Source organism: Ictidomys tridecemlineatus, chromosome 4, assembly GCF_052094955.1.
Source record: "Ictidomys tridecemlineatus isolate mIctTri1 chromosome 4, mIctTri1.hap1, whole genome shotgun sequence".
Lineage (NCBI taxonomy): Eukaryota > Metazoa > Chordata > Mammalia > Rodentia > Sciuridae > Ictidomys > Ictidomys tridecemlineatus.
Genome location: NC_135480.1, coordinates 115,552,409 through 115,576,735, shown reverse-complemented (window position 1 = coordinate 115,576,735; position 24,327 = coordinate 115,552,409). Strand labels below are relative to the sequence as shown.

The 24,327-nt window shown below is 41.6% G+C and overlaps 1 protein-coding gene across 6 annotated transcripts in view; it reads left to right on the top strand.

The window, feature by feature from the left end:
- The window catches only part of Opcml (opioid binding protein/cell adhesion molecule like), a 1,131,302-nt gene that overhangs the window by 1,094,302 nt on the left and 12,673 nt on the right, over positions 1–24,327 (top strand). For 2 of the 6 annotated variants that reach the window (XM_078047345.1, XM_078047342.1), the window contains 4 exons: positions 14,889–15,026; positions 15,445–15,565; positions 16,026–16,177; positions 17,179–17,205. In XM_078047345.1, coding sequence (XP_077903471.1) covers positions 14,889–15,026; positions 15,445–15,565; positions 16,026–16,177; positions 17,179–17,205 — 438 coding nt within the window. Of the gene's footprint in view, positions 1–14,888; positions 15,027–15,444; positions 15,566–16,025; positions 16,178–16,409; positions 16,535–17,178; positions 17,206–24,327 lie in introns of those variants that run through there. The other 4 variants (XM_078047343.1, XM_078047344.1, XM_078047347.1 and 1 more) reach the window with 4 other exon arrangements.

The following is a 24,327-nucleotide window of genomic DNA, read 5'->3' as shown; positions in this document are numbered from 1 at the left end:
ATATAAGAAACACATATGACTTCTATTCTGTAAATTTCTAGTTAAATTCTTCAGGCCCTGTCCATCTGGCTGATGATAAAGGGAATCTAAGGCAGGTTTGGGAAGACTATCTTCCCTTGTTAAAAAACACAGACTGCTTAAAAAATTCTCAATTTTTTTTTAGTGTCTAGAAATGAGTTTATTGTCTTAGAGCTCAAAAAGTGTTTGTTGAATAAAAGAACAAGGCAGGGATAGAGGGAGAAAGAGAAAAAAAGGTGGGGGGAGGGATGGGTGGGCAAGTTGATCATGGCTTCTAGATCTAGCCTCATTGTCACACAGCCTCAGGAGCTGTCACTTGCTGGTGATTTGCACATGAAGTACACAGGTACTTGGCCACCTAAGGTGTCACCTCTAGAACCCCATGCCCAGACTGTCCATCCTCTCCCAGCCTGTCCCCATCCATCTCCATGAGCCCAGACTCTTTGTTTGCTTGTTTCTTTGAAACAAAAGCCTGGGTGGTAATAATCTGGGTGCCTAGCAACTGCCTTAGACCCCATGACATGAAAGTCATTAACAACCCGGAGGCAAGGAGCTCAGCAAGGAGAATACACAAAGCCAGCCTTGCACCTGTTGGGATGGGGGAGAGCTCACGCCTCCCTTTCCTTCCAGTTTTCTACAGCTCTGAGAACAAAACACAAATGAGTTTCACAGCAGATTAGCCTGTCTTGTTATAGAAGAAGAGAGGGACTGAACCCAGAGTGTGAGCAAAGCAGTTTAGGGAAATTAGAAGCTATTCAGTATGGCATAGAAATGTGTAAGTTTGAAAAAGTGGTTAAGATAGTAGAAGATAGAAAGCAGGGGGCCCCAAGAACTTGGAAAGTCATTTAATTGATAGAATTTTGTTTTACCAAGACTTGTCAGGAGACATTTTGTAACCTTAGAACACTGAAGGTGTGTACAGAAAGATTTCCACCAACCTGCATGAGGCTCTGAGATAAGCAGATGGCCCACATGTTCCAATAAGTCTGAAGCACCCAGACTATCAGGGAACTAGATGAAGAACCCAAGACAAAAGCAGCAGTCAGAGCTAAACACCAGACTCAGAGTACTCAGAAAGGTCTCAGTGCAAATGGTCAGCATTGCAGTGCTCCAAATGACACAGCTAAATAGCCAGTAAATTATGCATTACTTATTTATATGTACCTGGTCATGCATTGTCTCTTTGGGAGTGTAAACACAAGAGCTAAGTGCTTTCTTCAACACATCAGCAGGACTAGTTGTATAGGTATCTGACCCCTGGTCTTCTAGGGTGCTCTGTGCCTGTCTCAGGAATTAACCTGGCTGCCTCCTCCAGTCCTCCCTGTATCCTGCTTCCCTCACCATCTCGTCAGTGTCCTTGCTAATTCGACAAAGTTAATACCTGATTAATAACTCCTATAATAGAAGAGTTCTTGGATGAGCTGTAGCTCCCATTTACAATCTGCTGGTGATTGAAAAATTATGTTCAGTTCAGTAATAATTGATGGAAATGATCTCTTCTTTTCTGCAGCTGATTTGCTTTGTAATTGTGATTTAATAATGTAAATATCACTTGTTTTCTTCTCAAGATGAATTGCATTCTGATTTGCTAAGCTCCAACCTTTTGGAGTTTTTTTTTTTTTTTATCTCTTTGGTTGTTCTCATGAGATTCCAGGTGAAATATAGTCCTTGGTTTCTGTACACACACACACACACACACACACACACACACACACACACACACACACCATTGTGTCAATGGTTAGAAGAAATATATATGATTTTTCAACCAGCTACTGACTAACAGAAATTAGAGCTAATAACACATTTTAGAAATCATCTAGACTGACCTCTTTGTATTCATCTTTGATAGGATAGGAGACTAGGGTAGCTAAATAATTTATCCAATTGTGAACAGAGATTGTTCACCAATCTAGTACAATGCTATTTTCTAAATGAGAAAGTTGTAAAAGAACAGCTGTAAATTTTCCTTGCTCTGTTGAATGTTTCCCTACTTTACTTGTATAGGCCACACATACATCTGTCTCTGTATGCATATATAATATATAGAAAGAAATATATATCAAATGTATTTGCATTAATTCCATGATTTGCTATCAATATGCATTATTCTATAATTGAAAAAAAAACTTTAGAGTTGATAAAAGTAAAGTAAACTCAAGGCCACATCATGGCTTACTCCCTTCAAAAGTCTCCTTCATTGGAACCCCTAATTCTTCATGTATCAACAGATAAGAGGCTCCCAGCAGCTGCTGTGTATGGTTTGGTAAACACCAACCCTTTCCACCCACACATCTTGATGGAGGATATTACAGTCCAGGTTTATTGTGTTGGAGACTAGTCACCCTTCCAATGCTCATTGTCTCTCTCACACAGAATAACATCGTCTGCCAGCAAGATGGAGGCTTCATGCTTTCCAAGGCAATAAAAGCCAACCTAAGAATTGGAGCTAGTGGGAAAGATGTCCAGTTGTCTATGGGATTCTTCATTTTTTTCTAAGGAAAGATGTTAATATGAATAGAGACCTAGGGGGAGTGACCACTAAGTACAAGAAAATCCAGCAGAGGCAGGTGGATTTCTACCCAGGGCCTGGGGAGTGGAGCTATAGAGGCTGGTGAGCCCTTGTCTGAGCCATCACATTACAGTGTGCTCAGCAGCTCCACCAACCAAAACCAGAGCCAGTCCAAGTACCTAGGGTAGAAACAAGATTAAAAAAAAATCCACACCTTCACACTTCACTCTCCACATAAATGCTGGGTGCTATTTGATGACAGGTATAAGAAACCCTGCCTACTGGATCTGAAGGACCATCATGGACAGAATCAATAAAGAACAGTGGCTGAAGGATCCATATCATAAGATAGACAGATCACCTCTATATTAGGAGACTGAGGCTAGGTGAAGTAAAGTGCTCAGGGGTCCTGGCTGGTTTCATGATAGAGGGAAGACCAGAACCTTACATTCATTGCCTTCCATTTGTCCCCTCAGCACTTGGTTCTCATCTGGTGTATCCTTGGACGAGTTCTGTCGATGAACATGAGCTGGATGATTTATGTAGTACCAAGCATCTTCATTACCTCAGATGCCCTTTTCCTCATCTCTCAATATTTGTTCTCTAGTTGGAAGGATTATCAAAGTGAGCCATGCAACTATGAAGAGATAATTTTAGCAAAGGAAGAAGAAGGCAGAAATAATAGAAAAGCATCATTTTCCTGTATTTCGAGTGTACCCTCAAACCCATGAAAATGGGCCTGAAATCATGTAAGTGGATGATTAGTTACACCTACAAGACATTACTCCAATCCACCCATCAAGAAGAGGGAATAAAGAACAGCTACTTGTCAAAATCTGCATGAATAGGAGACTTGGAAAGGAAAGGAAAGAATTAATTTCCCCCATTAACACAAGACATTACCCTCAGACACACACAGTCCTTCATAATTGTCAAAACCTCTCTTTCCTCCCTATCACCAAACAGCTATTGCACAGTGACAGATGAGTGCTACCTTAAAATTGACATGGTGTCTCTATTTTTTTTGCCTGAGTTGTCAAGACACCAGATAAAGCGGGGGGCACCCTGGGGCAATTCTGCACCGTCTTTTCCTGACTACAGGGGCCTTACAGTACCTGATAGGTTAGGCAGCCTAAGCTGCTGAGCTGGAATTCTGTCCATCTACCCCATGATCTTCAGATTTCTAAACCTTAAGGAATTATTTAAGATTCCTGGACATGGGACCACATTGGTAGGTTATCAAAGATGGTAAGACAGTGAAACTGATAGTGACCTAACCTTATACACTTTTTGTATTTGATAGAAAAAATAATAATTTGGGGCTGGGGATGTGGCTCAAGCACTAGCGCGCTCGCCTGGCATGCGTGCGGCCCGGGTTCGATCCTTAGCACCACATACCAACAAAGATGTTGTGTCCGCCGAGAACTAAAAAATAAATATTAAAAATTCTCTCTCTATATCTCTCTCTCTCCTCTCTCACTCTGTCTTTAAAAAAATAATAATTAAGGCTGGGGTTGCTAAAAATTACTGATTGAAAATCACATATTGTGTTAGAACAAAACTAAGATTATATCCATGTGTTTTGATCTCTAATCCAGTGGTTTTAATCATTGTTCCTATTAGTGACATGGAGTTGTAGAAGATCATGTGTATGAAGTCATTTCTAAGGTAACCAGGCTGGGAGAGGCCAGGAAAAAGGGAAGTTTCTAGAGAGAGGTCCGCTTAATCTTAGTCCAAATTACATGCAAAGGGGATATCAAGTCACCCAGAATAGTTCAAGGTACAGATGGGAATTTCCCTTGAAAAAGAAAGTTTCCAATGGGACACCCTTGCCTCCAAGAGCAGAGTCTGTGCCCACTGAATGCACAGCTCCTAATCCTTTCCTCTCAGCTGGCTGCTAGAGCTGAGTGAGTGAGCAATGCTATCTCCCTGTGATGCTTCAGAGCCCAGACCTTTATGCTTCATGAAGTGTGCAGAATGTCTCTGGCTGTTGCCTGCATGCCAATTGGGCTGGGCCAGTGGGTATTTTGCCTGGAAGCTAATACAAGCATTTCAAAAATATTAATGAACACTGATAATTAACATCATTGTCATGCGGCTGTTCTATTGGGAGCTAATAGAGAACTAAGATAAGAGAGAAAATCAAAGAAAAGGAAAGAAAGGGAGGAAACAAGAAGAATGAGGCTGAGTCCAGGCCTATCTTCAAAAACTGGGCCATGCTTTTTCATAGAAAGGCATTTTCTTCAATAGCTTGGGAACACCCCAGGACTGTTTCTTTTGGGAGTTTGGGCATCCAAACCATTTCAGAAAGCTATAGATCTGGTATCTGCTCTGCCCAGGATTTGGGCCAGGATCCTTTGAACCCTAGCTGGGTTTCCACCCTGCATCAGCACTGCAGCCCTCTCTGGTTGGCATTGGTTCCAGGCACCTGTTATTGTCTCTCTTCCCAATGGCCTACAAGCTTATGGTGAATACATACACAGAGGATCTTTCTTGACCACTCTAGGAGAGTACTGCATATACAGGTCCAAAGCATACTTGGAGGTAAACCACTGCCTCTCATTAGGTTAAAAAGCATGGGTGCTGGCAACAAGCAACACCCAGGGCCAGATGGTAGAATTTCCATAGGCTGTAGGACCATAGCTGCCCAATTTATCATACAGCCAGTGTACCCTTAAGAGATGAAGATGACTGTTAATAATTGTGCTGGGAAAGCAGTTGTCAAAGGGACTGTCCCAGGATATCCATTCTCTAAAACAACAAATGTGTCATTGGTGTCAAAATAAAAACATGCACATGTTCCTAAGTGCTGTGTCTGAGCAATGCTATATTTTAATTAAGTGCATGATTACATGATTTCATTGTATAAACTTCAGAGAATGTACTTAGTGGTCATTCACTCAATGCGGCTTTTGGATGTAATGCAGATATGTGGTGTACCTCAAGTGTATGAAGAGGATGCTGGCAAAGCAGGACATACTGATGCACAGTCAACCGTTTTTTTATAAGTAGATATACATACTGAAATAACAATAGAAATACAGTACAGTATGCACATAAACCAGCATAGCGATGTAGTTTTTTATTGCCATTATCAAGTATGATGCACTGAACATAATTGTGCATGCTATACTTTTATGCCACTGGCAGCACAGTAGGTTTGTGAACATCAGCTTAACCACAAACATGTCATACATTGCACTATGACAGGGAAAATATCACTAGGGATAGGGATTTTGCACCTCCTTAAAATTATATAGAACCATGGTTGTATGTATATAGTCCATTGTTGATTAAAACATCATTATGTGGTGCAGGACTATAAATAAATCTCCAGGGAAAGTGAGTCAGATTCAGTAGGTATTTTAATGCTTTCCAAAGCTTGCAAAAGCTAAAGCATTGACACTGAGATTGGTGTATTATTATAAATACTAACAGTTCATACACACCTAACCCTGGCAGACTAAGACTCTTTAGGTCTACTGTGGGATCAAGAACTCACTTTTACAAAGTGTCCTCGGGTAATCCCACCACCGTGGCACAGCCTGTAATCCCAGCAACTGACAAGGCTGAAATAGGAGGATCACAATTCCTAGGCTAGCCTCAGTAGCTGAGCAAGGCCCTCAGCAATTTAGACCCTGTCCCAAAATTTAAAAAGTATGTAAAAAGACTGGAGTTGTAGCTGAGTGGTAAAGTGCCCTTGGGTTCTGCCTCAAGTATCAAAAAATGTAGTGCTCTCATGCAATTCTTGGATTAGATAGTAACACTGTGGCTCAATACATTTTTGTTCCTCCAGAATATTGCTTTCTTCAAGAAACTAGGCCTGGGTGCCTGTCAATGCCTGCTTAGGCTTCTGCAAGTAAGACTGAGTCCACCTCTCTTAAGATTTATACAGATAACAGCATCAGTATTTCATTCAATGCCTTTATCAGATCTTTTTGTTGTTTTTCAATTATTGAGTTTTATTTTGTTTTGTTTTTGTTTTATAAATGTGGTAGTCTTACTGCTCAAAACTCTTTTCACCTCTAGTTGTCAATACTGAAATAACTCTGTTGGTTCAGAGGGCAAATAAAATAGTAATAATAATAAGAAAACCTGTAAAACAAAAGGTTTTCAAATATCCTTGAACATTTTGTCAATAACTTAGCTATTTAGACTCTGCTATTTAAAAATGATGTCTTTTTTTCCCTTTTGCCTCTATATTGTTTTGATGTGAACTGTTTGTGTTGTTTATATTAAAATACATTTTAGAATGTAAATGCTAGCTCCTTTATTTTTAACTCAAGTACATTACTCTGTTCATCAAATGGATTTAAGCTTCAGTTCTCACCCTCCTCATTTTCATTCTGTGTGTGTGTGTATGTATGTGTGTGTCCAAATCTCACTTCTCTGTCTGGCACATGCTCTGCACTTTCATTCAGAAGGAATATGCTGCAACCTTTAGAGTCACTCATTCAGGACCACCCCCAATGGGCCAAGAGTCCTAGAATCTAGTTTTGTCCTAATTCTTCTACACATAATGATCCCATCTCAGAACAGAATACAAGCACAGCCTGTCTAAACATCCACTGTGGTTTGGAAAGAACCTACTCTTGTCTTTATGTTCTTGGTAGTTATATTTGGGGCTCTCAGTGCTGGGGACTGGCAAGGGCAGAGAACACTAGACCTGATTATGTGGTGGGTGTGGTCCTTGGCATTGCCTCCTCCTGTCCACCAACCAGGCAAAACTCTCTACTTCCCCTGTCTATCTTTGGGGCCAGTTAAACCAGATAAATCACTTGATGTCTTCTCTTCCTGTATCATTCTCAGTTATCCCCAATCAGAAGATAGGGTATAGAAACTGCTTCCATCACTCTCACCCATTCATAGAGGGAAGGACTTCAGACACTCACCACTGACAGGGAATTTCTCTGTGCCCCCAGCTACAAGGAGCTTTATTGCTATACTTCTTCCCTTACTCAAAGCTCAAAGAACTTTCACAGGGAACACATTGATCTTATCGTTAGCCAACTTACTGTCAGCCTCAGGGATGGCAGCCAGCAAGAATGCCCTGGATGGGGCAGGCCACCCCTCCCCCAAGGAAGATCCTGGCAGCCACAGCCTGAGAAAAGTTGTCTGAGCCCAAGACAAAGTGCTTTTGTCACAGCCAGCAAGTGAGACATTGACCCAGAGGGCTGAGTCTCCAAACCAAAATGACTTTAGCACAATTCAATTGCTTGTATTAATTAAGAGAAAATGAAATAGTGGGTTTATCACACTTTTCATTAACTCCAATGCAGTGAAGGAAAGAGTGGATCTGGAAGCCAGGAGCAGGCGAAGATGCTTGGCACGGCTGTCCACACTCCCTGGCTTAATTAAGGGTGGGGGAAAGAACTGCTTACTGCCAAGGGTTCTAAGGAGAGCTAAAGTGTTGGGAGCTCTTTCAATGTTCAGAGGAGAAAAATACAGGTCAAAATAACAGGAAGAAGAGAGGGGATTTTTGTGCATATACAGAGATTCCTGACCTCTAGCCACTAGGTATAATGTGAACATATGCTGTATATTTAGCCCACACTAGATGCCCTAAGAACTTCAAAGTAGTGGAAAATGTCATTTCTGCTCAGGGTGCTTGCCATTCAGACAACGGGATGACTACTACATGGTATGGAGCAAACACTATAATAATCAGATTCTGTGGGCCCAACTGTGTCCCAAATGCTAAAACCTGATGCCAATTCCAAATGCAAGCATAGTCCCAATGTTTTTATCCTTCAAAATAAGAGCTCTTGTGTCATGATTGGTAATCATGCCACAAGATCTCTAGGAAGGAGGGAGAACCCTATTCCAAACACTCACATTTTTAGAAGGTAGCTTCCTTCTACCCTGTTCACTCTTTGTCTCCCCATGGAAAGGGGTTAACTAAAGAACATATTAAATGAATTGCTTGAACATCCGTTGGATCTAGTTAAAATGGAATAAGACAATTATCTAGAAGTAAGTACAGCACTCCTGTTTCCCATCACCTTCACCTTCCTGGCCAACATTTGCCTGAGTCCAAAGACCTTATGATCCTGCCCTCCGCATTCCGTATGGCTCTCATTAACACTCTAACCTGTGGCTGAGTACCCAAGCCATGTGTCCCAGTGTGCAAGCCCAGCTGCCATCAGCACACAAGGGAAAAGGCAGAAACATCCATGTCGGCCCTGCATCCCTGGCCCAGAATTTAGTCCAGCTCAATGACAAGAAAGCTCGTCTTTTGATCTGCTCAGAGCTATTTTGGGGTGATGTTTTGTTGGTCAATATCCTGGACAGAAAAAAAAAAGAGTGGGTGGATTTGAGCACACTTCCCTTCAAGAAATTCTGAGTTCTTGCCTCATTCTACTCACCTCATAAGCAAAAAGCTTTGGAGTGGGTGGGCACAGATAGCCTTGAGTGCTTCCTTTTCTTGCTCCAGACCTCCATGGCAGGATTTCCAGCAAATACACAGCATGTCAGCCAATTCTCATGTCATTATAAGCATAGTATGCTCTTGGTGGGCACAAAGTCTTTGTGTTTTTTTTTTTTTTTATAGTTAGGATTGCTTTGGTACACAGTAGGCAAAGGCTATTTCCCAACATGAATAAAAAAGCTTCATTGTAGCTTAACAGGCCAGAAATAATTATGCACACAATCGCCTGTATATATAGTTGCAACTTTCCAAATTCAAGATCAACTGGGATCATATATAAGGGTCCTTTCTGTCGGGCATCAGGGAAATTCATTCTCTTATTTTCTAGAAATTCTCTCATTTGAACCAAATGGACAACTGTGGTGCCCAGAATCTCTTCACTCCCTCTGGCTTCCTTCGGGCCACGTACTTCTCGCTCTCTCTTCCTCCTCTGAGTTCCCCTTCTCCGTAATTTTTCCTGTCTTTTATGCCACCTGACACTCTCAGCCCTCCTCCATGATCTCATCTGCTGTTCACTCCTCTACAGCAATCACTCCAGTGCACGTTCCTCTGTGAGTCACCTCCTGACAGGTCTCATGGCAAAAGCTGTGATAGGAGCTGGCCTTTAACCTCACAAAGCAGTTTCCATAGATAAAGCCACAGCTGTATGCAGCATTTATACAGAGACAGTGAATATGGGGACACCTAGGGTGCAACTTTCAGTCATTTTCAAAAGAAAGGCCAGTTGAGTTTTGTCTCAAGGTGAGGATGATTATTTTGATGATGTGCATACTCAGGTAAGGGGACAGGTCACACTGTAAATTTGTTCCCAGGAGTTTCCAGGCAGAAGAAAATATATTGTATCAGGAATGTTAATCCAAAAATGTGAAGGCTAAAATCATTGACCCATCATTTTTCCAAATCTTAGGCTTCTTGGGAATTGGCTGAGAAATTAGAAGGGAAATATAATGCAAGACTAGTCCCCTGGCAGGGGACCCTGGGATGTACAAGAGGGGAAGCAGGTCAAGAAGCTTCTGGATTGTCCCCTGGGCTTCCTGGTAGATCTCTTTTTCTCAGATGTTTAGATCTATTCCCTCTGTATCACACCTTTCTGACCTACTCTACCTTATGTGAAAGATCTAGAAGTGACAAAGAACTGAAATATTGAACCTAATACCAAAACACACAAACTGCTTCAAGATCTGGATTCATGAGATTGCTGACCCCCCAAGGTGAAGGATCTTTTCCCTAAATCATCTCTCCACCACCCAAAGTGTCCAATACAACACCTTGCTCATAACAGGTATCAATTAAATGACGGCTGATAACCTCAGGGACAGCAAGCAAGCAAAGCAGCCTTCTCTTTCTCACCCAGTTTCTCTGTCTGCTCCTGCACTGTAAGACGGAGCAGTTCCTGACTGTGGCTGTTGCATATTCTTTGTATTCTGTGACTGTGCATCCACAAGTTTGCTCACCCTCCCCCACGCATGCATACTATATCTGAGAGGCTGACCTCCCACATCCCCTGATAAATGGCACTATTTGTATCCTTGCAGATCTTAATCTCATTTATATAATGAATTGAACTTATCTTTTTTTGAAGTGCTCTTTCCTTGGAAGGCAACCACCATCCCATCCCCCATTTTCCCCCCTGCATTTATACTACTCATTCAGAATAAGCTTTCTGTTGCTTTCAGTCATGTTATGTGAGATGCCTGGATGTTTAGGGCAGGTTCATAATACCTCTGGGTTATTGGCTTATTACAGAACATTGCACCATAAGGAGAAGCTCTGGGCAGACATGGTACACACACACACACACACTATAGTCTTGTAGCCTTTAAAATAATCCCTTTTAAATGAGTGCCCAGAATCTTCTGGTGGCTACCTGGGCCATCTTGCCTATCCCAGCTTTCATTCTCCCCATCTTCACTCCAACAAATTCTTCCTTCTCCTCCTGTCTTCTTCATCCCCTGTGATTCTCTCAGATGTTTCTCCCAGCCCCATATATCTACCTGTAACTCCATAGTTAGCAATAATGCTTCCTGGAAGCTAGCAAAGGGGATTTAAACACTGGTTGACTTCTACCTCCTTCTCTGCAGCATGGAATCAAAATTTTATACTGCAGCCAGAACCAGAGAGGACAGAGCAAGCATTCAGCTTCTTGTTCTCCTAGGTCTCCAGGCATTTAGCAACCTAGATTGGTTGTGCTTCAAATATTTTGCCAAGTATTGAAAATAGTTAAGAACATATAAGTCTCCTTTGCTGGGCCTTTTCCTATTTTCCAGGAAAGGAGTGTGTGTTTATGGGGGATTTTGTTTGTCTATTTCTAAGCACAAAGAATCAATACAACGTTTATTTTCAAATGTCTTGATTCCTGTCCTCAGTGTATCTTCTGAGCCCTGACCTCCTAAATTAGTGTGTCTCTTGAGATGCAAACTCCACGGGAATCTCAGTATGAGGGGTGCTCAGTGTATTTTCTTAACCAGATGCCCTTTATAGACTATATTAGTCAGCTTCCTGTTACTATGACCAATGACCCAAGGTACTCAAATTTTTAAGACAAAAAGGTTATTTTGGCTCACCATTTTTAGAGGGTCCTATCCATGATTGGTTGTCCCTGTTGGTTTTGTTCCTATGGTGAGGCAGCACATCATGGTAGGAGCATGTGACAGAGGAAGACCACTCAATTTCGTAGTCAAGAAACAGAAAGGGAGAGAGAGATGAAAGAGGAAAAGGGGCCAGGATCCCACTATCCTCTTTGAGGACACATCTCTCCTGATCTCCAATCAGGTCCCACCTCTTAGAGTTTCTACCATCTCCTAAACAGTTCTAATCGGGGATCAAGCATCCATCATGTGGGCCTTTAGGTGACATTTAGGATCCAAACAACCACATAGACCTATCTAATTGTGAGTGCGTGAGTAAGAGTGAACCAGTGTCCAGTCCTGTGTTCTGCCTGATGATGTGTGTGCTCAGTATGGTCTCCAGCCCAGCAACATGAGCAGCACCTGCACACTTGCTGGAAATGCAGAATCCCATACCCTGCTCCAGACCAACTGAATCAGAATCTATACTTCTAAAAAGTCCCTGAGGAATTTATATGCAAATTAAAATCTGAGAAGCACTTACTTTATCGGACAAACTTGACAAAATTCGTTTTCTCGCTTAATGAGGTAGTATTATCATAACGATCCCCATTTCGCATGAAATGTATTTTTTTTCCTTCCTTTTTTTTGCTGTCACATATCCATCCCATAAAAGCAGCATTGCGGCAAATGAAAATAAGTTCCCACATTCCAGAGACTGGTCATGTTGTCTGGTAAATCTCCACAAAGGACCCAGATCTGTCCTACTCATACAAATGCTCATGGCCTCTTCCTTCTTTGAAGCCACCCAATGCCTTTATGTGAGTCAGCACTTCTCAGTTGATTTTCACACATTTCTCAGTTAATTGGCATGCATGGATGATGCTTTATGGGGAGGTTTTATCCATATGGCCAGTGACCACTGTGCAGCATGAGTGGGTCTTTCTTGTTCTCCCCAAGGAAGGGGAAACAGTGACTCTGCCGGAGGTTCCTGCCAGGTCCAGGGCAGATAGCTCATTTGTTGGAGTAAATGCAGTGTGGTCCAGTTACTTCTAACAAATACTCTATGGTATATTTTCAAAGAATAATGGAGTCTTAGAAGGAGGAGACCAGAATTCCCATTCTGCCATTGTTATTCATTGTAGAAACAGTGAAGTGAGACTGGAAATTCATTTTGGTGTTTGATTTTATTGTTGCTTCATCCTTGAAAATGCTCACATTGATCAGCCAGCATTGTTCCAAAAGGAAAGGTAAGTTTTATCTTTGTTAGACTTTCCAAAATAAATACTCTCTGAATCCCCTTAACTCTGAGATTCTAAGAGGAAAAACAAGGGGGAAAAAAAAAGGATGAGAAGGTGCTTGCATTTCTCTGATTAACCTTGAGGAGACTGAATATGATCTAGTCTGGTAACAGAATGGCTGTTGGGGTAGGAGTCCTTGAGTAGCAACACTGTCCTGAGATCTCAGCAAATGGGGCCGGCTTTCAGGTCCCTGGAGGTACCACATCCTGATGCTCTTCTGCAAAATGTTCTAAGCTCTTCTCTCACCCCTAGGGATAGGTGGGGTGAGCAATAACATTCAGGGAGGCATGCCCATGCTAGGTTGGGAGTGTGGAGTCGCTCTATCCCCCTTGGGAGACACTCTTCAGACATTCTTCAGCACCTGGCAGACACTCTTCGCATGGTTTCTTCCAGGTTCCCCATTGACTCTGAACATCATACCCTTGTAGTTCTTGGAGCCTTGTCACCAGGTGCACGTTCTAGAAAGGTGGTGTGACAAATTCCTTTGGGTTACTGTAATATTTCCCCATGAAATTATGTGGGATTGAGCCATCAGAAAAGAACTGATGGGGGACTGTGGTCATGGCTCAGTGGTAAAGTGCTTGTCTAGCACATGTGAAGCACTGGGTTCTATCCTAAGCACCACATACAAAATAAATAAATAAATAAAAATAAAGGTATTATGTCTATCTACAACTAAAAGTATTTTTTTAAAAAAACAGAAAAGTAGTGTTTGTGGTGATGACTTCTATTTTTATATAGATAGGAGCCCTGAAAAAAATATTTTCCTGGTGTACCATACCTTTTAGCAATGACTTTGCCAACAACATCCAAAGACTGACCTTTCATCCTAGATAGATATGATCTAAGGTAGGGGATGGAGATGGGTAGTCACCAAGTGCCAAAGAGCAAATGAGCTGGGGATATGGGCACAGTGAGAGGCGGGAGGTCCTCAAAGCTTCAACTTGTAGCAGAGTCAGGGTGCCAAAGCACCTGAGTTCCAACCCCACCATTAGCTCCTCTCCACAGACACCTGGGCTGGTCCTAGATATGGTTGAACAAGCACCGGTGGCAAGAATATAACCCTATAGGGTATTGGGGAAAGTTATAAAGAGTTTCAATTGCCCTGAGCTCAAAAGGAACCAAGTAGCAGGTATATGAGAAAGGAAGCCAGATTGTCACAAGAGCACGTGATGATGGATGAAAGCAAAGCAAATTTTGCAGTGCTCAAATATTTTGAATCATGAGTTTCAAATTTCACAAGTGTTTGAGAAGGAGAACTCCCAAATGCGTTCAAAATCAGGTATTAAAATACCTAGGCTGTTTTAGTAACCACAGATTTATCATTTGAAGCTAACTACCATTTATTTATGTTTGCAAATGCTATTGAGACTCTAATACATAGTAGTCACATGGTGCTTTCTCATTCAGTTATTCTTCACTCTTTCTTCCTTACCAGTTTTTAAATGTTTTATTTTTTGTTGGATAAATAAAAATTGTATTTATTTATTGCATACAACATGATGCTTTAAAATACATATTAATTGTAAAATGCCTCAATCAAACTAGTTATTCTCTACCTCAGTTTGAAACTAAGCCAGTTGTTTTTATTTTATTTGTCTTAAAATGTAAAATATTCACTTATTTGTTCTGGAAGTAGTTAGTAGCTTGTGTTCTATATATAAAGACATCTCTACATAGTGCAAAATTAGCATATTGCTCATATAACATAAATTAAAGCTATTCCACATGTTTTACAATGTTATTCATCATGACAGTTCTCTAAATTTTTTTAATGCGGTAGGATATTTATTATGTATATCCTTAATCCTCATAATACATGATACATGTAAGAAAAATGTTGATATGCCTTTTTTATCAAATGTCTTTAAAAAGTTAAAGTGACTTGGCTGAAAGAACATTGATCCAAGACTCAGGCAGGGAATTTCTCTCTTCACAGTGCCCTCCCTATATCGTTGATGGGCTGTTCAAACCCACTGGTCACGACCATAACTGTTCTATCTACTGTGGCTCTGTTCCTGGTTTAACCGTCTCTCTATTGTTTTCTATCTCTTTCTCCCCAGAAGGCCAGGGCTTTGTGAGTGAGGATGAGTACCTGGAGATCTCTGACATTAAGCGGGACCAGTCTGGGGAGTATGAATGCAGCGCCTTGAATGATGTTGCCGCACCCGATGTGCGGAAAGTAAAAATCACTGTAAACTGTGAGTTGACCGGCTGTCCGAGAATTCGGGGGGAGGAGAGGGAATAGAGATGAGGGGAGAAGAGGGAATGGCAGTACCATTTGCAGAGAGACCCACATTCGAGGGGCTGCCAACAGGAAGATTCTTTACAGATGGCTTTGCCCCATTCTTGCCTCCATTGCCATCTGTCCATGGAATCTTCCTGAGACCCTCAGAGCTCTCAGCCAGTGGAGACAACTGCTAATGTAGACTTGGTCTGAAGGCCAGAAGAAGATGCTGTTGTCATCACTGTGTCTTACAGGGAGTTCTTTCTCTGGTTATTTTACTGGGAAGGAATTGTGTCACCAGACACAGCAAATGGCTGGACATGCCTCTCATCTTTCACTGGAATCACTCTGTATGGTTTTGTTGTTTGTTTCCTTGTTTATTTTGTCCACAGACCCTCCCTATATCTCAAAAGCCAAGAATACTGGTGTTTCCGTTGGCCAGAAGGGCATCCTGAGCTGTGAAGCCTCTGCGGTCCCCATGGCTGAATTCCAGTGGTTCAAGGAAGACACCAGGTACCTCTGAACTAGGGCAGCTCTGAAGCAGAGCTGATGGACCCTTCCTCACATGGAAGGAAGATGATAAAGTACAGGAGAAAGATAAGGCAAAAACCAAAATGTGTTACAGCCTCCTTAGTGACAGAGTCTCTGTTTAGAACTGGGAGAATAAAAACGAAGTAAAGCTGGAAAGAGACAAAATGAACTGATCTCGTTTCAGAATCTGAGATGAGTTTTAGATGTGGTAGTCTCTGATGACTAGAAATCAAAACATTTTGAGTGCTGAGTGTGCTTATCCTTTCGTTTTTCCTCTTGGTGGAGTCTGTGGTACTTAGGGTTTGAGTTGGAGGAGAAAAGGGTTTGGGGAAAGAAAGCCTCTTTACAGAATTAATCTATGAGGTCTTTGCATTCTCTCAGTGCCCACTGCTGGTTCCTTCCTTTGGTGGGACCAGACCAGCAGTACCTTCTCTTATTTCAGATTAGCCACTGGCCTGGATGGAGTGAGGATTGAGAACAAAGGACGCATATCCACTCTGACTTTCTTCAATGTCTCAGAGAAGGATTATGGAAACTACACTTGTGTGGCCACAAACAAGCTTGGGAATACCAATGCCAGCATCACATTGTATGGTGAGTGCAGAACGCCTGGATGCAGTGGGCTCAGCCACATGGGGGAGCTCCAGGGACCCAGGAGGGAGGACAACATGATCTGCTTGGCTTGTGTCCATCCATACTACTCAAATCACCACCCTTAGCTAAGAACTCCTTTTCCCTGTCATTTCCCTGGCATGTGATACAGTGATGTTTGCAAAGTAATTCATTCTCCTGATCATTGAAAGGCAAAGTTTGTTCCTTTTTAAAGGACTAAACCAAATTTCGAATCCATTTGAATGTGGAACCCATAAAGAAGACAACCACAGACAGTTCAACTGTACTACCTTGTTAAGTTCCGCATGGATGAACCAGATGTAATTTTAAGATCCTATACCTTCTACAATAAAAGTCTGTGATTCTGGAGTTTTCATTTATGGTGTTAAACTAAGTCAACTGCTGCCATCTTGATTCTCATGTTGATTGCTGTGCCATATTCTCATTCACTGAGATGAATAGAGCAGAGGTCTGAGTCCTCACCAGATGACTGCTCTATTCACAACTCCAGCATGAGGCCCTCCTCTGAAGTTGTTTCTCCCATAGGACAGAAGTACTTCAGAGGAACTAGGTCTCAGGAGCCATGACTGGCCTTCTAGAAGCCCTTCCTTTCTTCACTCCATATTCCCACCCTGCTCTGTGCATATTCTTGTCCAACATTTCACACCATGGGCCAGGGCCAGCTTATTTGTGTGTGTGTGTGTGTGTGTGTGTGTGTGTGTGTGTGTGTGGTTTTTTTTCTTTATTTTTTTCATTTTTTTTTTACTTGTGTATGTATGTGTTTATTTGCTGTGGTTTAGTTAGAGGGAAGCATCCAGTAAGTAGGATGAGGAGGGATCCATATTTCCATGTGCATCTCAGACCCTGAACAAGCTTTCAGCATTGAGATGAACTAAACTTTGTCCACCAACCATCTGAAATGTGTGATCTATGTCTTTGTTTTCTCTCTGCATTGTGTGTGCATTGTGCTGTGTGTGTCTTAGAAATAAGCCCCTCATCAGCAGTGGCAGGTGGGTACAGCATGTTCCTTCCTTCCTCTGCCTGCCTGAATGCTTATGCTTTTGTATATAAGCCTTCTTCAAAGATAGGCTTGCCTGCTCCCCCTCCCTGATGTATTTCTCCATAGTGGATAGACTTCAAGGGGTATGGTTTGCACAGTTTAGATAACAAGCATATAGAATAGGATGGCTTTCACACACACACACACACACACACACACACACACACACACAGCTGTAGAATATCATTATAAATCTCAGGGGAAGTGGTTTCAGCCCCCAAATAATAAACTTCTACTTGGTTGCCTCTAACAAGAAGGAGTATTTCTGCATACAGAAGTATCAAGAGGAACCCAGCCAAATGGATTATTAGATGACTGTCTTTAAGGAGAAGTCACCCTAGTATGAATGTTTCATTCTTTTAGCCCAAAGCCAAGAGTGATACTGACTTAGTTATAAAATTTTATTTTAAAATAGAAGTATATGAATATTATACCTACTATTTGCCAAATATTAACTAGTTTTTAAGCATCAAGCCAGTAGCATAAAACAGGTTATTAACACCATTTTACAGATAAGAAAAAGGAGGACCAAAGAGGTTGTGTGACACTAAAGACTGTAGCTAATGAATAGGCACAAAATCAGATGTAAAACTCGGATCCTTTATTAAGTACTTGAATATTTACCCAGCAATGATAATTGGGGGGAGAGAGAAACACACACACACACACACACACACACACACACACACATACACATTTGCACACACACACACACACACACACACACATTGTATGTTTGGAAAAGGCAGCAGTTAATGCCCAGCTCTTCTTCCAGAGATGGAAAACTCAAAGCCCTACTTTTCTAAGTAGGGCTTATCACTTGGAAAGTGATAACAATTGAATTTTAGAGACCTAAAATCAGCTCTGCAACTGTCACTTCTCACAACTCTGTATCCAGGGCAATCACAGACTAACATAGCCTGTCACACCTTAATTACATCCTGTACATCCCTTAGTCTTGAGGACACTGCAGGTAAAGAGCAGAATTAGGGTGCTGTCCTGCCTTTGACTTAACTTACGTCTTCAGTTCGTAAGGTTGTCAGTAGCAGAGAAAACAGACAATGGAAGGGCCTAGGACCGACAACCAGACGACTTGAATTCTCGTCTCTCTCTGCTGTTAAGGAAAGAGATGTGTCATAGCAGATAACAATAGCCAATGTATACTAAGACCATATGAATCTTCTCAGGCTGCTGTAATAAAATGACACATATTGGGTGACTTAAATTACAGACCACTTTTTTTTTTTAATATTTCTAGAGGCTAGAAATCCAAGATGTGAGTTCGGTCAGTTCCATTTGAGTAAGGGCTTGCTTCGTGGCTTGTCACCTGTTGTTGTTTCCTTATGTAGTCTTTCTGATGAGTTTTTATGAGGGAATAGGAGTGGAGAGAAACTTACTAGTGTCTTTTCTTATAAGGATACTAATAGTATTGTATCAGGGTTTTTCCAATGACTTCACTTAACCTAAAACACCTCCTTATATGCTCCATCTCCTAATACAATCACACTGAGTGTTAGAGGTTCAACCTAAGAATTCTGGAGGGATGGATGAAATTCAGTTTGTAGCAAAGACATAGATTTACATCTCAGTTCAGCCACATGTCAGTTGCATACTTGATGAAGATTTCTTACCTCATATATACCATTGGGATTTTAATGCTTGCTTTAAAAGGCTGATGAGGTGGGTAAATGAGGGCACCCCCAAATAGGTGTGTGACTTTGACAGCACACAAAGACTGTAGGTCTCAGTTTGTAGAGCTGAAACTGGGATGATGCTCTCTTGGCCTGCTTATAAGAGTGTCACTATGAAATGTCAGTAGGATAATACTCATAAGATGTGGCCAACTGAAAACTGTTGCATACCTGCTAGGTACTGTGAATCCCCTTGGTATGTGCCTCTCTGTCATGGCTCATGCTATCCCTGCTTTCATTCCTGTACCTGCTTTCCTTTCTTCCATCTCCTTTGACCTTCAGTTACAGCACACTCCAGTCCCTAATGTTCACTCTGTCTCACTTCACCTGATAGGATCCACTTACCTGTCATCACCTGTTCCTGAGGAAAGCATTCCCTGACCTTTCTTAAATCAATTTCCCCCACTGTACACACTCCCATACTTTGTTTCTGCCTGCTATACTCACTGTGTGTTGGTTAGCCTTCTTTGACAAATATATACTCAGTCCCTGTCATGAGCAGGTCACTGTTTATGATATACAGTAGAGATATGACAGATAGGCTCCTTGTTTCTGGGGCATAATCCTCTCCTTGCACTTTTGCTTTTGTTTTAACTATTGTATTCAATTAAAGTCCTTCTTCCCGTTTAGCTTATAAGCTTCATGAACTAGGGACCATATCTGGCTTGATCCCTAGAATCCAACACAGAGACCCACACACAGTAGCTGGTCAAGAAAGTTTTGTGACTGAAAGAATGCACGAATATGCTAAAATAAAAAAAGTTGTGCTCCTGATGCCCAAAGTTCAGTGGCCAGGAATGAAATGTGACAGGATGATATAGGGAAATAGTTCTCAGAGAGTCTTTAAGATCAGGCTCTGCTGTTTGCTGGCTGAGTGACTTGAAGAAAGTCAGTCTCAGATGGCCTGGTATTTGCATCAGTAAAAGCCTTCTGTGTAAAATGTCTTCTGTGGAACTCACACGTACTAATTCTCTCATGCTAGGATTGAGTAGCAGTAGATGCAGCACAAGATCAGAGTAATAGTGTCCAGCCAGCCCACCTTTCTGCTGACCATGATTGTTCATCCAAGTGCTCAATGCCTCACAATTACAGCTAATGATAGCCACAAACTACTTACTATGTATAGCACCACTGAACTAACTATTTTACATGGTTTGTCTCACTGAATGAGTCTATAAATACCATATTTATCCAGATTTTGTACACAGGAAATTGAGAGGTGAGGCAGATAACTCAATCTCACTGATTTATAAGCACATGAGCTGTGATTTTCAACCATACACTCTAATTTCAGTACCTGAGGGCTTTACTACACTTCCAAACTAATTCTTAACACTTGGCAACCCATCATGGATATGGTAGATGATCTGGATGGAACCCCATACAAATAAGCCATTTGCTTGGATTGTACTCTTGTGCAAAATTCTCCCTTCTCTAATCTACTCATTCTGTGAAAAGACAAGTTTTACATTTAAAATTCATATGTTCATACTATCTAAACACACACACACTATTTCCAGGTATTCATTTGTATTTACCTCACAATCTGTAAGTCCATATTTTGAGAAGCCCCTTGAACTATGTCCCTATAGGTTCCAGCAAAACATGCTTCCCTCATACATACCCTTTGTATATTTCTTCACCTACGTGCAAAGAAAAAATAAAAAATAGGACAAAAACAATTTCAAAGGAACAAAAAATATAGAAGATTATGGCAACAATGGGTGGGTGAATGGGTTGAAACAGGAAATGATTAGGAAAAGTGAATAGCAACACAGCATGTGGGTGATCACCAAAAATCAGCCAGTGGTTGGCATCTGCATGAAGCACTTCTTCCTCATCACACCAATTATTATCTGGCACAGAGCCACAGAGACAGGACTGTTGCCCAGGTAGAATTCAGCTCAAGTATCGAATTAGACACCCACTTTCCTCAGCCCCAGGCAACCAAAGGTTGTGCAGAGGCAACAGAATGCAGAGAAAAGACCAGCTTCTATAGAGAGAAGGACTGAATTCTGGTCTGACCCTGATAGACAAGCCTTCACACTGTTTGTTTCTCAGTTGTTTTTGAAATATAACAACAAGAACACCCAATTTACCTTTAGGTTTTTAGATATCTTCCCTGAGTGAGAAGCACTAAGGATGCAGGACGAGGGACAGACCTCCATAGCTGCGATCCATAACCTTGGAGATGATGGCATGCCCCCTGTACTCTTGATAAGGAGCTTGCTCCAAGTGTTCCTTAGCTTTATTGAGTGTGTTCAGCCATTGTCGGCCCACCTAGAGCCCTGGCACCTTCAAATCTTGCCAGAACTATGTGCAAAAAAAAGGGGTGGCCGGAATCAGCTTGCTTACCACTCTGTTTCTTTCCCTCAACATGCCAACTCACTTTGCTTCCTCTGGGCCTTGAGCAAGAGGCCCAATCCCTCTGTCCTTGGAGTGCACAGAAGGAAGACACTGGACTTGATTACATTGGCACTGCAGAGAGTGCGATGTGCTTAATGAGGCATATAAACGCCTGGATTACTGGAACTGGCAGGGGAGAGGGACAGAGAACGCACACAAAGCCAAAAAGGAGGGGGGTGCTGCAGAGAAAAACAGATTTCTCACATTTTATCTGTGAAATTTGAGCAACACAAATTAGTTACATTAAGAGTTAAGTATCAGGCACAGGGACAACTCATAGGAATCTTGTCACTGCAAATGAGCATGGCAAAATACTCCAGTTAAAGCAACATCTGGGCTCTGAGTTTTTCCTCAGGCAAAGCTTCAGTGCCCTTGGAGCAGCTATGCCTACATTCTAAGTAAGCAGCTCCTGAAAGACTAAGGGCAGAATCTCTATTTTTCTTTGCTAATAGCTGTTCTTCCAGAATAAATATGCATATCAGGTTGTATCTCCAAACTGAATTTTCAACTAGAGTCCTTTCCAAGTCCACTCCACTAATAATTGTGGACTGAGCCTTAGCATCTCTGCCTTTGTACACTCCTCTCATCCCACACATACTCCTGCTTCCATCTTCTCCTTCCTTTCCTTTAAAGTGTCCTCACCTCTACACATTTCCCCAGGTGTTTCCAGGAGGAATGCAAAGACTGTGCATGAAGACTCCAAACTTCTCTTTAGCATGCCCTCTCAGAAAAGGAAATCACCACATGAGCATTTGCAATTACCACTTTTTCAAGCTCCATTCACCTCAGGCTACCAGGGTCTCTCTCTCTCCCAACACCCACTTTCTGTCAGTTCTAGACCTGGTGACCTCTAATTCCCCACTTCTGGCATTTCTGATGTAAACAGGTGGTGACTTCCTTTGTGTCCCATAAGTCATTCCAGGGGAGGATTACACAGAGAGTTGAAGGAATCTTCCACATCTTCAAGCATCTTAAGAGAATTATTTCTTAGCCTACATAGGACTTACTCTGGATGCTTTAAAAAAAAAAAAGTGTGAACTTGTCCTGGAACTACCTAATCAAAATCTTTCTGTATGTCCCTGAGAATATGCTTTTAAAGCAAACTCTCCAAGGGAATTTTAGGCACATAGAAGATTGGTAGCCTTTCAGCACTAGTCAAATGACTTCCAAAACTGTATCTTTAGCACTCTCCGGAATGCTGAGTGACAGACCACTGTCCCTGCCAGAATCTTCCTTGGAAATTTCAAATTCAGTTCTTCTCCCCAAGGGATCCTTCTCTTCAGCATTTGACTTGCTTTGTACCTACACACATTTCCTAGAACACTTACCATCATTTCTTACTTCCTCTCACTCTATGAGCCAATGAGTCCTAACAAGTAGATCTCAATCTTTCATCCGACTTCCCACTCCCCATTCTCATCTGAACAATTACAATATGCTCTCATGTGTCCTCTCATCTTTGGTAATTCCTCTCCAATCTGTTTGCCCCAGTAGGGCCAAGCATTCTTTCCAAACCTCAGAATGAACCTTGTCATTTACCTGGCTGAAAACTCTTTCCTACCAAAGAAGCATGACATTAAGACTGTATGCAATCTCAGATTTACCTACCGTATAGCTTCAAGCACCCTCTAGGCTGGGCTATACCCCAGGTCATCACAATGAACCTTTCATGAAGCTGCTTTCACTCTGAATTCAACAATCAATTTATTCATCTGGTCAAAAAATATTTACTTAGTGCCTACTTTATGCCAGTAATCATATTTAGGATGGAGGACCAGGAGGAACAGTTTCTGACCTTTCATAAACAAAGAAACAAACCATTACCATAGAATATGATAGGTGCTATGCTAAAGGAGTGAAGAAATAGTTTCTATCTATTAACTGTCAGCCACACACACCTTCAGATACTTAAGAATTCTTTGAGATAGAACTGTTATTCTTTCTATTTCACAGGGGTGTAGAGCTTAGAGAATTCAAGTGATGCAATAGAATTTCCCCAACATAGGAATTTTACCACAGGAGTGTCAACACTAGGTTTTGGAGTATGACTTTATTCCCACCTTTCATTCAAACCTATATATACTCTATCTCTTCCCGTGTGTTAAAGGGTAACACATACAGGTTTTGTCCTCTTATCTGCCTGATAAAATCATATTTATCCTTCAAGACTCAACTCTATGGCAGTTCATTTGTAGAGCGTTTCTGAGCTCCACTGAAGAATAAATCCTTCATCTCTTGTGGTGCTTTGCCCTCCGGCTTATATTTTGTTTGTATTTGTTTCTGCATTTAGAGGATGTAGCACTGTATCTTGCAATGGTTGTTGCCCAGTCAATGATTGTAGAATTAATAAATAAATCTCCCAGTCAATAGGGACATCTGTCACAGCCTCTATATATTTGAAACTCTTCACTAACCAAAGAAAGGCCAAATACGCTAAAGGACTTGTAGTTCTCTCCCCTCAGGGAAGCCACATCACTATTTCTCTTACTTTACTTGCATTCCAACCTCCCATTGGCCCAATTCTAATTTTAATTTAGGGGTCCCCTCCCAAGCCTGCTTTGCGAGGGAGACTCTATCAAACATTTCAGTTCACTGTTTAAGAAGGCACTCTTGCAGAAACATCAAATGCTGCACCTATTTGTCCATTTCCTGCTGATAAACATACATGATTTTTATTTTTCAAATTGACAATTTAAATCCAGGTGGGAGAGAATGAGTCAGAGAGAAATACCATTGCTTTTGGCTGATGACAGAAGTGTAATCATTTGTATTTTCCCCAACCTGCAAGATGTCAACATATTAGGGGGAAAAAATGCAGACATTTCACATTTCATTCCTGATGAGGTTCCTTGTCATCGCCTTGCACCCCCACCCTCCTCCATGTGAATCATTGACATCTGGCTATTAGCCTAAGCATTTAGACTTTCACACTGAGCATTCAGTGTGTGCTGATGTCAGCACAGACACACAGCTTA